Raw genomic sequence first — 15,300 nt, 5'->3', positions numbered from 1 at the left:
CTTCTGCTATGATCTACAAGCTCATCAACTGGAAACAGCAGAGGTGGAGAAGAACTGTGAGCTTGTTGATCATAGGGATGACTATGAACCATCAGTGTGATGCTGCTGTAAAAAGCTGAATGTTATCCTAGTGTGTATTAGGAGAAGTATTTCCAATATAGCTAGAAAAGAATTAGTGTCATTGTTTGAGCCTCTGGTGAGACCACAACTGGAACATTAAGTACAATTTTGCTCTTCTTTATTCACGAAAGATAAATTGAAACTGGAACAGGAACAAATATGGGCTACTTGGATGATTGGCGGAATGGTGAACTCTACCTGACAAGAAAAGACAAGAAAAACTGTGCATGTTTAGCCTAGTAAAATTAAGGCTTTGATGTGTCCATGTGACTTGTTTATAAGTATGTCAAGGGAGTAGATGCCAGGGAGGGAAAAGAACAATTTAAGCTAAAGAACAATGCTGGCTGTAGAGCAGTGGGTATAAATTGGTCATGAATAAATTTAAACTGGGCATTACAAGAAGATTCCTAATCACTACAGCAATGAGGTTCTGAAAAAAACTTTTCAGTAGAAGTAAGGGTGAGAACAAACTGTATTGCTTTTAAGATAAAGCTCAATACACCCACAAAAGGAATTATACAAGGTAGTGCCTGTGGTCAAAAGCAGGACCTGATGACCCAGATGGTTTCTTCTGGCCAATGAACCTATATCCTATTGAAAAGAGAAGAGAATAGCAAACAAAAGCCATTGCATATCATATTTTATTATTGTTGTTGTTGTTATTATTACACATTTTTATTGATAGTCCTCATACATGATCATAGTCCGTTAGAACAGGTGCCCATCTCCTGGATGCTCACCTTCCAGATTATCTGAGAGAGAAAGGAAGATGTGTATTATCTCCCTTTTCCTTTCTGCTGTGAAATAAGATGGGGAGAATACAGTAGCAGCTTTCTTCCAGCCTTCTGTTGGTTTTTGGCTTCTTAAAAAAAAAGCCGCTCTCTTGTCCTGAAGACACTTTTTTAGAAGGTTGATAGCTGTAAGTGTTGGAGAGAGATCAATACTATGAAACATGAACTCCCTAATTGTATTAAATAGAGTTAAGCAGAATCTTGCTTGGGAGTAGGTTCAGGCATGATCTATTGCAGAAATATATAGAACAGAAATGTTACAAGGTCAAATCAGTCTTCGGAAAGGCACTTGATGGGAAATATCCAAAAAAAAAAAAGAGCTATTTCAATGAATGACCGCTACCATGTAAATGACTGGTATTGTATGCAGACTGCCTTGTGACTGGTAGCAGTGGGTGGGGGAGATGCCCCTTGTGCTTCCTCATAAAGATTTGCACTCTTGATATTTCCTGTGAAATTCCTCCTGATTTAATGTTTGCTGCTCACAGCCTTAGGACAGCTTTGGGAAAGGAAGCTGAACCTCTTACACTATAGCCATAAGGAGGAATATTAGTTAACTGAATGGCAGACCAAGTGTGCAAGATTCTTGTCTTCAAATCACATCTAAAATGAAGCCAGGATGACCCCAATAAAGGTGACTACATTGGCCTATGTCCCATGATATTAAATGTTGCACTGTCTATGTATGTTTATAGTTATTTGTCGCACATAGCCTTGATACTTTAAATGGAAATGGCTGCTATGTGCAAAGATACCATTCTGCAGTAATAAATGTTTTTTTCCTTTTAAATCAGTGAGTTAGGGGAAAATGGTTTGATGTTATAGATGGGGCTGTGGGTGAGGATTCAAGAGACCTGGGTACCATACCTAGCTCTGCCACTAACAGAGGAGTCCCAGACTGTGGTACGCATACCCCTGACATCTCTGGGGGCTACGCAGGAGAAATTGTGTAATGGCAGATTTAATTTTTATTATAACAATAACAATAGGCATTTAAAGGGTTAAAATATAAACTGTATGTATGCTGGCAGCTGGTAAATCTGGAAGGGGGTACGCAATAAGAAAAAGTTTGGGAAGCTCTTCACTAATATATCAGGTGTTCTTGGTATATTACATCTTGGGAAACTTCTGTTTCCTATCCCAACATTTTTCTGCCTGGTCTGTTTTGTTTGGGGCAGGACCTGTGCCTGTGCAGCACCTACCACCAGAGGGGTCTAATCTTGGGAGGCTTCTAGAAACGGACATATTACAAGTCATCAATAAAAATTGTATTCTTACCTGTCATTGCCCAATCCCCGCAATTAGGCATGTGCTAATGAGGAGCAGTACTTACCATGATCCAGGAGGCAGACACCCTTGTGTAAAGGCTGCCCCTCTTTCAAACCATAGGCAGGTGCAGTAGGTTGGGATGGCAATTCCTCCTCCTTCTAGCGCCCATTTCCACTCCAGCTCCTTTTGCCTCCAAGTGGAAGGCAGAGAGCAGGGTGAGACAATAGGGCAGGGGTGAACATGGATGCAGAAGGGCCTGTGACTATGGCCCTGTGTTTCCTTCTTTACAGCACACTGCCTATTACACTGGCATCAAATGAGCTGGCACTTCAGGTTTTCTCTGATTTAAAAAAATCCGCAATTTTTGGTTGAAAGAAAGTAACCCCAAAGCCACATTTTTCTGCGATTAAAATGAAACACCACTATATCTAGATCTATATATTAATGGTGTTTGATTTTAATCATGAAAAAATGTGGATTGGGGGTTACTTTTTTAAAACTGAAAACTGGGGATTTTTTTTTTTAAATCGGAAAAAACCAGGATCCCTGCCAGTCACTTGGGATGGAGGAGAAAAGTCACCAGGAGAGCCCTGTGTGCGGGGGCAGCCCCTTGCCTGCGATCTCCCCCGGTCCGTGCTGGGATGGATCAGGTGCCACTGAGGGCACAAAACCGTCCAGCCCGCCCAGGAGAGCGGAGCCGGAGGGTGCCCGAGGGAGGCTGGAGGGTTGGCAGGGACATTTCTTTGCCCCTCTTCTGTGATTTGGCCTGTCTTGTCCTGGTAAATTCCTTGCGTGGGGGCGAGGGCAACCGGGCCCGGCCATGGGCAGGTGGGTGGCAGGCAAAGGCACCTGGCCCCGGTGTCAGCTTCCTGATCCACCTTAAACAGCTCCTCCAGTGGCCAGGGATTTCCGGGGTGGGGTGTTTCCCTGCGCTGCCCTCGGGAGCCTGCAGCCACAGGAGGCTCTCACCTGCCTTCGGCCTTGCAGCGGGGCGGCCGGCGCCGGGCCGACGGGGAGGGAGCCCGGCCGGGGCGGCGGGAGGCACCTGCCGGGCGGCTCCTTCTCCCGCCGGGCGCGGGCTGCGCTGCTCGCCCCTGTCCCGGGACAGCCCGCGTGGGGTCCGGCCCCCGCCCCCTGCGGGGCCGCGCGTGGGCGGGGGCGGCTCCATGGCTGCGGAGGGGCCGCGCGGCCGGGCCGGGCTCCGCCGCTTCGTGCCGCCCGCCCCGCGCCACTAGCCCTGCCGGCCCGACGGACGGACGGACGGACGGAGCGAGCGCCCGGCTGCGCCGCGATGCTGCCCGCGGGCGGCGGCTACGCCGTGAAGAGGAGGAAGAAGCCGGTGCAGAAAAGGTGCGTGTCACACACACACACACACACTCGGGCGTGGAGCCCTTCTTACTCATGCGCTTGGAGCCATTCTCTTTCTCACACACACACACGGGCTTGGAGCCATACACACTCTCTCACACGCACACGGGCTTGGAGCCATACACACTCTCACACGCACGCACACACACTCGGGCTTGGAGCCATACACACTCTCTCACACGCACGCGCACACACTCGGGCTTGGAGCCATACACACTCTCTCACACGCACGCGCACACACTCGGGCTTGGAGCCATACACACTCTCTCACACGCACACGCACACGGGCTTGGAGCCATACACACTCTCTCACACGCACGTGCACACACACACGGGCTTGGAGCCATACACACTCTCTCACACGCACGCGCACACACTCGGGCTTGGAGCCATACACACTCTCTCACACGCACGCGCACACACTCGGGCTTGGAGCCATACACACTCTCTCACACGCGCACACACTCGGGCTTGGAGCCATACACACTCTCTCACACGCGCACGCACACGGGCTTGGAGCCATACACACTCTCTCACACGCACACGGGCTTGGAGCCATACACACTCTCTCACACACACGCGCACACACATACGGGCTTGGAGCCATGCACACTCTCTCACACGCGCGCGCACACACACACGGGCTTGGAGCCATACACACTCTCTCACACGCGCGCGCACACACACACGGGCTTGGAGCCATACACACTCTCTCACACGCACGCGCACACACACACGGGCTTGGAGCCATACACACTCTCTCACATGCACGCGCACACACATGGGCTTGGAGCCATACACACTCTCTGACATGCCTGTACACACACACACGGGCTTGGAGCCATACACACTCTCTCACACGCACGCATGCACACGCTCAGGCTTGGAGCCATTCTCACATACACATGCATGCACACACACACTCAGCCGATCTCTGTAGGTGCCTACATGTTGCAGGTGGGCTGGGGTCTGCCTGAAGGCAGGCAGGGCTCAGTGCTTCCAGCCTTGCTTTGTTGCAAAGGTTGGGTGGGGGGTGCTTTCCCTCTCCCCTGGATCTAGCCCCTTTTGACACATGCAGGTCATCTCCTGTCTCTGGGCATTTGCAGGGGTGTCTTCCAATCCCCCGGTTTCTCCCATGAGATCAGATCTCGGAGATCTCTAAAGGACTTCTCCCCTCCAAACCTGGCAGGTCCCTGACTGCCTTTGGCTCTCTGACTCCTAAAACACCTGCCCCAGCTGTGAGTGCTTGTGACAGGATCCCAAAGAAACACACATTGCTATGGGCATGATTTCTGCCTTGCCTCCTCCTCCTACTACCCTGTGTTGGTCGAAGCCAGGCACAAAGTTCAGGTTAATCAGGTTTGCTCCCTTCTCAGCTCCCAGGAAAGAGCCAGAGTTGTTTCCCTGTTTGGAAGGGAATATTCCCCCTTCCTCCCTCTTTTTTTTTTTTGGTTATCTTTTCCAAGTAAGCTTCCCCTTTCTTGAAGTCTCCAATGAAATAAGAAGTCCCTCATGGAAGTTTGCAGCATTGGATCAAAGTAATTTGGCAGTGATGCCCCTGTGAGCTGCTCTCAGGCTGTCCTGCAAGTGGGGCTCTATTAAACATCATTCTTGTCCTAGGGGCGTTGGTTGTAGCCGTGTTGGTCTAAGGACATAAATGGAAAAGGTTCTTTGGGTAAATCCAATATCTTTTATTAGACCAACTAAACTGTTTACTTAGTCTAATAAAAGATACAACATTTACCCAAAGAACTTTTTCGGCCTCCTTGTCCCAGGCTTTCCAGCCCCTGCCCTAGAGAAGGGCATGGGAGATGGACAACACGGGGGGCAGGCAAATTGGGATGAAATAGATAGGATTTAAGAAATTGCACGCTGAGACATTACAAGGAATATACATGCAAGAGATACAATGGCTAACAGGCCATGTGTCAGTGTGATGCATGCGCTGCTGAGCCATGGGACTGTTCAGGGCACTAGTAGATAGGGTGCCTAGAAAAAGACTATAATAAAGTGGGTCGAATACATTTACACGAGTGGCTCTCAGCCTTTCCCACATAGCGATTAGGTGTTAAAACAAAAGTGTTTCAAGCCTGCCCCTGTTAAGGGACTGTGTGGGCTAGGGGAATCAGGAGACAATTATCCTGGCTGGAGTATAGTGCCAGGAGGTAAGAATGTCATTCATGTATGTGCATCTGTTCCACTGTTGCAGCAATACTGATTGGATCAAAAGCTCTGTATTGCTAACCAATACTATATAGATGGGTGCAAGTGATCTCACTGCTTTAGTGCATGAATAGCACTTGGCTTTGGAATCCACTTTCCCTCCCAGCCTGATCCAAAATAACGCTGGGGTTTTGATCGCAGGGGCATACTGTGAGGAGAGGCTTACTAAAATGGAAATGTGTGTGAGGCAGGGAAGTTTTGCTGTTTTCTGTAAGCTGGCAGGGTTCAGGCTGGATGTTTTGATGATTTGTTTTCATTTGTTTACTTGCTTTTAAAAAAATCAAGTAAGCGGCACAGAATTAGGAAAGAACATCCCATTTTGCCCTTCTTGAGAGTTTAGACTCCGGTCCTGAAACTTTTTCTGGACAGCAGGACCACACACGACTCTGTGTCAGCTCAGAATTAATAAATTCTGTGCTCAAGGCCACGGTCAACCGTCTTATTTATTTACTTATTAGGCTCAGCAAGCAGGATGAGTTGTTTTGTGTTGTTTTGTTTTGCTCTTAATTTGGAGGAAGGGGGAGTGGGAACATTTTATTCAGGATGACTGTACAATTTTCTTTATAAAGCAAAGGGCTAACTACCCAGGGGCTGTTGGTAGGTGGTGAGAGAGAGGTACCACAGCAAAGCAGCATAGTTTGAAGGATGATCTTGGTTTCTTGATTCTAGCAGTGATCCTTTTTTTCAGAATTACGGGGAAGTGACGTTCAGTGGTTCTTTACCTGTGATGTGTGGTAGCACTCTTATGCAACCTGCAGTGCTTACATTCATGCATGTATTGAGAAGTGGGAGTCTAATAGGTTGCAAAACCTTTAAGTGTAACCTGATGTTACTGTCTCTATTCATGGCAATGATTCTATGATGAGAGTTAGTTTTGTTTTCCTCCAAAAGTGGCTGTTGTTATATAACTTTGAGTCAAATAGGGCAGTTCGAAAGCAATTTAGCACTTAGGGAGTTACTGAAGGGGATATGGTAGTGTTAGGGTGATGTAATCATGATGGTCCAGGAATAATGAGAGAGGCAAGGTTTTTTGAGGGTGAGAGCTTTTATTGCACCAGCTGCATGGTTGGAATAAATTTAGACTAACTTTTCCATGCAAGACATCTTTCATTAGGGTATACAATACAGTGTAGTAAAAGGCTGGCAGATATCAGGCATGAATCTGTTTCTTTACTTCTTAAGGCAAGTCACTTCTGCTGTTTCTAAGCTGCACTGCAAGGGAAGAGCAATGGATAAGGGGTCTACCCCACATGAGGAGCTGGCCAGCTGATTTCATGGATAGATCCCCATGTGGGCTGAGTGTGGCAGGTCCCCCCACGCCTCTGGCTGAGGGGCCCTGGCAGTCCTGCCCCTCCCTGCAGATTGCCAGATGACCTAAAATCACCCTGCTTAAACCATTAATTCATACATTATTAAGCTTGGGTTAATGGCTCCCCAGACTCAATCAGGGTAATTAAGCTGCAGTTTAGGGCCATGCTCAAGCTGAACCATGATCCTGGGCTGGTTGTAGTGAGCAGCCAGAAGGCTAAAAGTGGCTGCACCAGGGTCTGCAGAACTGTGGCACAGCTTGTTGCCGGCAGTAGGTTCGCATATGCAATGAGCTGTGCTGGGAGTCTGCAGACCCCGTTGCAGCCACTTGCAGTCTTCAGGCTCTCTGCCAAAGCCGGCCCATGACCACAGTCCAGCTGCTTGTGCAGCCTCCCTGCCCAACATGCTCTCCCCTGCCCTGACTTTTGCCCTCTGCCCTCCACCCTGCCTGTGCCTTCTGCCATTGGTCCCCTGCCCTTCCTGCCATCCCCCTGCCCCCCACGACTACATGGCTTCTCACCTTTTTCTCTGCTTGCAGGTAAGTTTTTTGTTTGGTTGTTTGTTTTTTGCAGTGAGCCCATTATTTTTTTTTTTTTTTGTGGACCCCATTCGAATTCATGGTTTTCACAAAAATCGTGCAGTTATGAATTTGGTAGGTCCCTAGCGATGGAATCAGATCTGGAAAGTATCGTTGGCTTAGAATAAGAGTTGTTTTTGTGCAGGAACAGATGATGCAAGGATTGGGTTTCAGAAAAATATGCAGCTGTTTAACTAAATCAGGTTCAGAATGTATAGGCTGGTGGAAACCAAATCCAAGAGGGCTGACTGGTTGTGTCTGGGGACAGACAATTTATTAAGAATATTCCCTCTTCCCTAAGGCTGCAGGCTCAAAATGCTGGACCAACTGGCAGTAAATATAAGCTACCGTGTGACATGTTTGGTGCCCTTGCTGAAAAGAGCTCACCTTACCTGGAGTTGTGCTCATCTCACATCAGCAAAGAGGTCAAGCAGCCTTTGACCTGACCTATCCTTCCACCACTAGGAGAGGACAGCTGTTTTGGACATAAAGCAGGACAGTCTGCAAAGGGGCTGTGAAGCTGTTAGAATTGATAACCAAGGAACCCCCTTGGAGCAGACTGTAAGTTAGTTCACAGTAAGCCATCCAGCTAAGCTGAATCCCTGCTCCTTCTCTTAAGATTTTCACAGTGTCTAGTGGCTGATCAAGGTTGGGGTGGGGGGAATGCAGTGATATTGTCACTCCCTCAACTCATTCATCTGCATAGTGCATGTGCAGGGAGCTCTTTGCCACTGAGAGCTCTGATCTCTGCCACTGGTCTCTCTCCTATGCCAGTGAGCTCTCCACTACATGCTCCCCACTTTTTGGATTCCTATATCCACATGGCAGTTGAAAATTCATTTGGATCCAGCCCCTGTATACAGTTTTCTCATCCATTAAGTACAACCTTAAAGCACTCTGAATATTGAACCTGACACGGTAAAGTGGGAGCTCTTGTAGAGGTTGTCATCTTCAGCCTTCGCCCTAAGTTAAGTTTTGTTTTCTCTTTCTTATGCTTCCCTGTATCTTGATGACTTTGCAACAGATTCCTCTCCAGAGCATTCTCAAGCTTTGTGCAATGGTCTGGGGTTGTAGGCAAACTTGCCTAGTGGTTAGGCCAGTGAGGGAAGGCAGGAGCCAGAGATGTAGTCTAAAACATGAGCTAAGTCAGGGTTGGGAACAAAGCTCCCAGGTCCAAGGGGGAAACCCTAGGGCAGAGTCCAAAATACTGACTGGGTCAAGGTTCAGGGAAGGGAGAGTGAGTTACCGAACCAGAGAGAAATCCAGGGGCAGAGTCCAGAACATGGTCAGGGTCAGTGCCTGGGAATAGCTTGTCAAGGTGCCAAATTCAAGGAAACTCCCGGCAGACTGAAGTCCAAGAACAGGGCACAGCAGGGTCAGTAAGTGGGAAAGCCAGAGAGCACAGGAATACAGAGGCTCATCTTGGTCAGAACTGTTGGCTGGCCTGGCGTGTGTTGCTACAGCTGGAGATAAAGGGAGAAGCTGCTCTCCCAGCCTGTCAGGAGTCCCAGATGTGACCAGTTGGAGTTATTAGCTGGGCTTGGCCTGCCGGTCAAAACTCCAGGCAGGTGTGCCCCACGAGGCAGTTAGCCCAGGCTGTGCTATCAGTCAGGCCCTGTCACCTGGTCTGGATTTTTCAAGAGGTTTTTCACTTTCACACATGGTAGCAGAGTCACCAAAAGATTCCAGCTGTTTCGATGTATCGATGCGTTATTGTTTCTAAGGATAGAGTTTTGATTACTGGAGTCCATTTCCTTTCAGGCTGTGTCTCCTGGAAGGAATTTCAGCTATGAATGAAAAATAATCAGTTTCTTTTGCCTTAATTGAGCAGGCCTCATGTCCAGATATTTGTTTCATGTCTAACATGAATTAATAGGGTCAGAGTATTGTAGTAGCCATGATGTTCCAGGAACTATGTGAGAAGCAAGGTTTGCATTTTTCTTTAAAATGATCAATATCTTTTATTGGGCCAGCTGAATAGTTGAGATTGCTGTGAGACAAGCTTTTGGGTATAAAGTGCCATTCTTCAGGTCTAAGGAAGAAGCAACATTTTTTTTTTAAAAAGGGAAGGATCCTTTTTCTTGCTTTTTTCAAAATTGTAGTCCATGTGGAAGCATAAATTCATTGTACTTCTGTAAGCTAGTTTCTGACTCCATTTAAGAAGAAACGGGTGGTGCTGCGAGGTGGGGGGAGGAACCAATCTATCTTTCACTTAAGTAGTGTTCACCCATGGAGCAATTTTGTCTTGAAATGGTGGATACCAGGGAGGGTAATGAACAGATCACTCAAGTCTATCCACCTCTTCCAGGAGTATTCATTTCTGTCACCATCAGGAATGGGATACTGGGCTAGATGAACCGTTGGTCTAACCCAATATGGCAGCTCTTAAGTGATTTGGAAGCGCTGATCTTCTTGTTTAAGAAGCAGCTATTAAAGAAGATGGTGATAAACTATTGACTTAAGCAGGTTTCTGCTGTTTGATACTTGACTCCCATGTTTACTAGATACTTGGCCCTCTATATAGCAAACATATCTAGTGACTATACTATATAATATAAAGCAACCCATTCATACATGCCATGTGAAGGTATCATTTAAAGAGAATATGATTTAGTAATGGTGGTTTTCTTTTATTTTTACATGGAAAAATACTATTTCTCCTTGTTTTTTCTTCTTTCTGGATTCTCCTAGGTTATATTTGAGTAACAGGGAAACAAAAATCATGTTCCATGTACTAAATTTGGACTTTTTTTTATCACTTCTAACTAAAAGGCTGGGGTTAAAAATATTATGGTGCATTTTTTGTGTCTCTTATTCCCATCTCTGCTGAGATTAAGTGAACAGATTCTTCAGTGTACGTGATGGATTCTCTGAAGTACGCTTAATTATGAAGCACTTAATCTTCTAATTAAAATATCTTTTACTTTTTTCTTTCAAAGGATGTCCACATGATTTTAGAAGTGTTTAGGGAGCCTCTCATGTGGAATACATGAAACTACTGCTGCCAATCTGTTATACATAGCATGTACAGGCAAGTTTGGCAATGACTGTATTCATTCAGCCTCTGTGAGAAGTAGGGTATATATTTCCAGAGGCTATCGTTACAAAGCAGGACATAAATAGAATTTTTCATGGATATTGCCATAATTTTCTGTCTCTGCTTAGAAGTATTTTCAGTTACTTGCTGAAATGGAGATCCAACAGTTGCCTCATTGTGTCGCATTTAATACAGATTTCCCCCTCATTCATAGAATCACTACTGCCCACTGACACTTGGCAATAATATTAGATTAACAATTAATAAATTGCCCTTATACTGGCAGATCTTGTTGACTGAAACCACATAAAACAGCAAGGGTACCTGCAGGATTGACTGAGGTACACTGAGTTTCCAATGGGATAAAACACATTAAAGTAATATGAGTTGAGCCATCCCAAAGATTATCTAATAGGGGGAGGTTATGTGTCTGTCGGAGTGCCAGGCTCCAATCTCCTTTTGAAAACCAAAAAATCATTAGTCAGCAGGGAAACCCAGTCCAGTGAATAGTAGGTAATATCCTGGCCCCAGTGAAATCGGTAACAAAACTCCCACTGAATGTAGTGGGACCAGGATTCTGTTACCTATTCCTTCACATTTCAGTACTGCAAGTTCTTGATATATCTGGGTTGTTTTTTTTAAAGCATTTATTCTGGAAGGCACCTGATTATGTAGAAACCTCAGCTTTTCTAAGCATAATTTTATGATTTTATTATTTTTTTTTGTTATGCATTTATACAGTGGTACTGTCTAGGAACATCAGTCCCGTATTGGTATGCTAGCTTGAAAAAACGAGTCAAATGCATCCTAAAGATTCAGAAACTAGAAGGCAAATACAGGTGTGCTTACCCTACTCCCTGTGTCTTCCCCCTCTTCCCTCCCCCACCCCATATTCTAATATAAAAAATATCTCCTGATCTTTAAGACACTCTTATGATTTATAAAATACTTGTGGTTGGTGTTACTTAAACTCTAGTGCCTTTACTCGTGCTCAATAGCATGAGTAGCACTTGTGCATTACTCCTCAATGCACAAGTGCTTCTGTTGACTTCCATGCAGACTTATTGTCAGAAGATCTTCAGTGCTTGTAAGATATAAAGGATGTTAAGAAAGGGGCATTCATTTTTTATGGTCTGCCTGTCTAGCTCCAAGATGTTGAACTTCATTTTAGTGGAGTTCACTGTTTAAAGAGTTGTTCAAATACAAGTGTCTTGGATCTTTATTCTTGTTGCCGCAGTACTGCCAACAGCCCACCCAAGAGCAAGGCACTGTCTGTACATAGACTAAGAGACGGTCTGCGCTCCAAGCTTACTATCTAAATAGGCAAAACAGACTCAGAATGAGGAATGGGCAGAGCCCACCAGCATAGTCAACTGTGTGATGACAATAAGTACCATATTAGTGTCATTATTTTTTCTGGCTTTAATTAAGAGGGTATTAGCTAAATGGAAACAAAAGGGAAGCCAGTGAGGGTGACAGGGTAGGGAACCAGAAGCTGTGGAGTAAACAGCCTATTAGTATGGGGCAGAGCAAGTCCAGTAAAAAGTGTTGCAAAGTCTCTTAGTGCCCTAAAGCCCTGATTGGGTTGTTTCTGCTCCTGTGAGTTGGGGTCTCTGGCAGACTCTTCTCTGGAATCTTCCCCAAGACCTGATGACAGAGGGAGAGGAAAGCAGGAAGCATTGCATGGGTCCTAATATTTCAGTGTGTGGCTGGGATCTCCTTGGATCTGAACTGGGTTCAGCAGGATGGTGGGAGATGTTGTCCTGGCCAGGCTCCGTTTTACCCTGTTCTCCTGTGTGCTGAAGTCCCTGCTTTGACTGCTTCTGCTGCTAGCTGGAGGTTCTCATGTTTGGTGGTTACCTGCCCATCTTGTGCTCAGTACAGTCTTTGTGGTGAAGTCTTTCTTAGGCATGTCGTCATGAGTTCCAAAGCAAAGTGATGCTGGCTCCTCCCCTGGGGGTCTTAAAGACAAGGCTTGACAATCACCTTGCTGGCTGGGGTCGTTTGACCCCAGTACTCTTTCCTGCCATGGCAGGAAGTCGGATTTGATGATCTGCTTAGGTCCCTTACAACCCTACTAACTGTGAAACTATGAGTTTGACCCTTTTCCTTCCTTCTATATTTACTGGTGCCTTGGGAGACCCCTTTATGAGGTGTGGGGTTCATGACTGAAATCTACCTTGGAAAACAACTTCCCAATAGCTTTTTCTAAAAGCAAGCTTGCCAAGGGTCTAGAGCAAAACTGTGTAGGACCCAGATCAGGACTTGGTCCCACAGTGTGAACTACACCATCTCTTTCTGCCATTATACCTTGTTTTCTTGAAACAGATGGCTAAGTCTGTTTTTGCAATTATATTGGAGCTCAAATGGTATTTGGAAATGAGTTAGCAGCAAAGAATGTAGCTCTTACTCTGTTTGCTCCCTTTTTATTTATATTTTTCTCTCCTTTGCTAGCCCCAAGCTGCCACCTCCTGAAGGTGTGAAGTCTAACCCATCCAAGCGGCATCGGGACCGTCTTAACCAGGAACTGAACAAACTGACCAGCTTGCTGCCCTTCCCTGAGGATGTTCAGGCAAGGCTGGATAAACTCTCCATCCTTCGTCTCATTGTGGGGTACCTGAAGGTGAAAAGCTATTTTGTGGGTGAGTGTCAGACTGAATATTTCACATAGGCTGCTCTGTTGAAACTGGAAGGCCTTCCTGCCCCTATGGTGTTTGGAGGAGTTCAAGTACTGTCCTCTTGTCTTCCTCTGTGCTGGTTAGCATCACATTTCTGAATGAAACTTGTACCAGAGTGAGATGCCCCTGAAGATTAGAAAAGGAGCTGTAAGGAAGGACAGACCATTGCCCTGAAATCAGGATTGCTTCTGGGAACAGCGGGGAGAGCTCTGCTGGGGGACTCCCCAAAAAACAGAGTTATTTGGTCTTGCTCTCCTGAAACCCCCCCTGAACCCAGCCCTGGCATGGCTTCACAAGGGCCAAGCCTCTGGCTTTGAGACTGTACATAGTCTTCTTTGCCCTTTCAAAGGTTACACCACATTCATCACACAATTCTGCAACCCTTGTCTTGGAAAGCTGCTTGTATGCTGAATTCTCAGCCATAGTACTGGGTAGGCACTCTTGAGATCTCACCATTACTACCATCTGTCACGCTTATGAAATGATTTACAGCAATAAATGACATCGACATATGCTCAGAATGAGCCCCCTAAAAGTTTCCCACCAGAAGTGCAAGCCAGAACCCAGCTCACCTTGCCTCTTCCTTGTCTCTTTCCTCACTTCTTTCTCTCCTTTAAAAATTGAACTGAGCTAGATCACTGGAACCAGTAAACCAGGGAAGTTCAAGTCCCCACTTTTCATGCGTTGGTAATCACAATGAGGTTAAGTGGACTAAGTTCTAGCCTGCAGTTCTTGTGGGGAAAATTTGGGTGGAAGGGGAGTACTGTGAGCATATGTTGATGTAAATAGTTTCGTAAGCAGGACCTTTAGGTGCTTTTTCACTGGAAGGGGAAATGGCAGTCTGAAGCTGGTAGCAGGGAGAGGCATGCTCCTGTTGCATTCCCTATGCTCTTGATGGTGATGTGCACATAGAATGATGTTTTGTTCTTGCATCTAATTTGACAAAGCACAGGCAAACCAATGTGTAGTAAAGCAAAGCAATATGCAGTAAAGCATCTAGTCTTGTTTATGTATCTGAGATGATAATGATGTCAAAACTTAAGAAGACCAAGGGTGATTTAGTCATGGCCCTTCTCTAACTTGAACTCTTTAATATGTTTAAATATAAAAGGAATATTTTTACAACTTTGGCTTAGATCTGCTCCTCATTGATGCTGCAGCTAAAGCACTGACTGTCATGGGAGCAGGCCAATGAAAGCAGTGCTGAGTGATCCTGAAAAGCCTTCCTCTATGTGCATATGTTATTGTGATGTATGCTATGTTGTAAGGTTTGCTTAGGACTTGTCTCCCTTAAGTGTAAGATTCGATAGTTCTAAATGGTGGTCAGGTAGAAAGATATTTTATAGGATGGTAACTGAGTGTGAGTGGCCTACTTCAAAACAAATTGTCATTTTTCACTAGGACTTTGGGAGAGCTGTGTTGGAATCCATTTTGATTTGAAAACCAGCAGAATGACTTGTGATCCCTTATTCATATCTTGGCTAGGAATAGCTGATAATTTCCTGTCAAAATGGGTTTTTTAATGGAAAATTGAATTACAGCTAAGTGAGAGCTATCCAGGAAAATGTCTGGTTCCCTTGAAAACATGGTTATTTCACTGGAAAATTTAAACTGTCTGATTATTTCACCCAGAAAGAAAATAAATTTAATTTCTGTTTTATCGATGAAAAGTTGAAATTTTGTGCAGGAAGAGAAATCCCAAACCAGTTCTGGACAAGATCATTACGGCTAGTTTGGTCTATGTTGAATTACCATGTTGTTATAAAGGACCCAATTGAAAACAAATTACGTCCTGTTTCCATGTCATATAAGTCTGTAGACTGCCACAAAGAGAATGGAAAAATAGACAGGTTATAGTGCAGTGTTTTGTAACCTTGGAACTGTTTCTCTCTTTTGGGATCACTCTGTATCCTTACTGAATTGGTCTTA

At 45.5% G+C, this 15,300-nt stretch overlaps 1 protein-coding gene across 1 annotated transcript in view; it reads left to right on the top strand.

Annotated features, from left to right (window-relative positions):
* Window positions 1–2,834: 2,834 nt before the first annotated feature.
* The window catches only part of LOC149867196 (aryl hydrocarbon receptor-like), a 121,797-nt gene continuing 109,331 nt past the window's right edge, over window positions 2,835–15,300 (top strand). Inside the window, exons 1-2 of the mRNA XM_090044952.1 lie at window positions 2,835–3,530; window positions 13,148–13,335. Coding sequence (XP_089901078.1) covers window positions 3,472–3,530; window positions 13,148–13,335 — 247 coding nt within the window. The 5' untranslated portion in view covers window positions 2,835–3,471. The remainder of the gene's footprint in view (window positions 3,531–13,147; window positions 13,336–15,300) is intronic.

This window comes from Crocodylus siamensis, chromosome 4 (genome assembly GCF_052110815.1).
Source record: "Crocodylus siamensis isolate JL-2025a chromosome 4, ASM5211081v1, whole genome shotgun sequence".
NCBI classification, from domain to species: Eukaryota; Metazoa; Chordata; order Crocodylia; family Crocodylidae; genus Crocodylus; species Crocodylus siamensis.
This window is presented reverse-complemented; position numbering and strand designations above follow the sequence as displayed.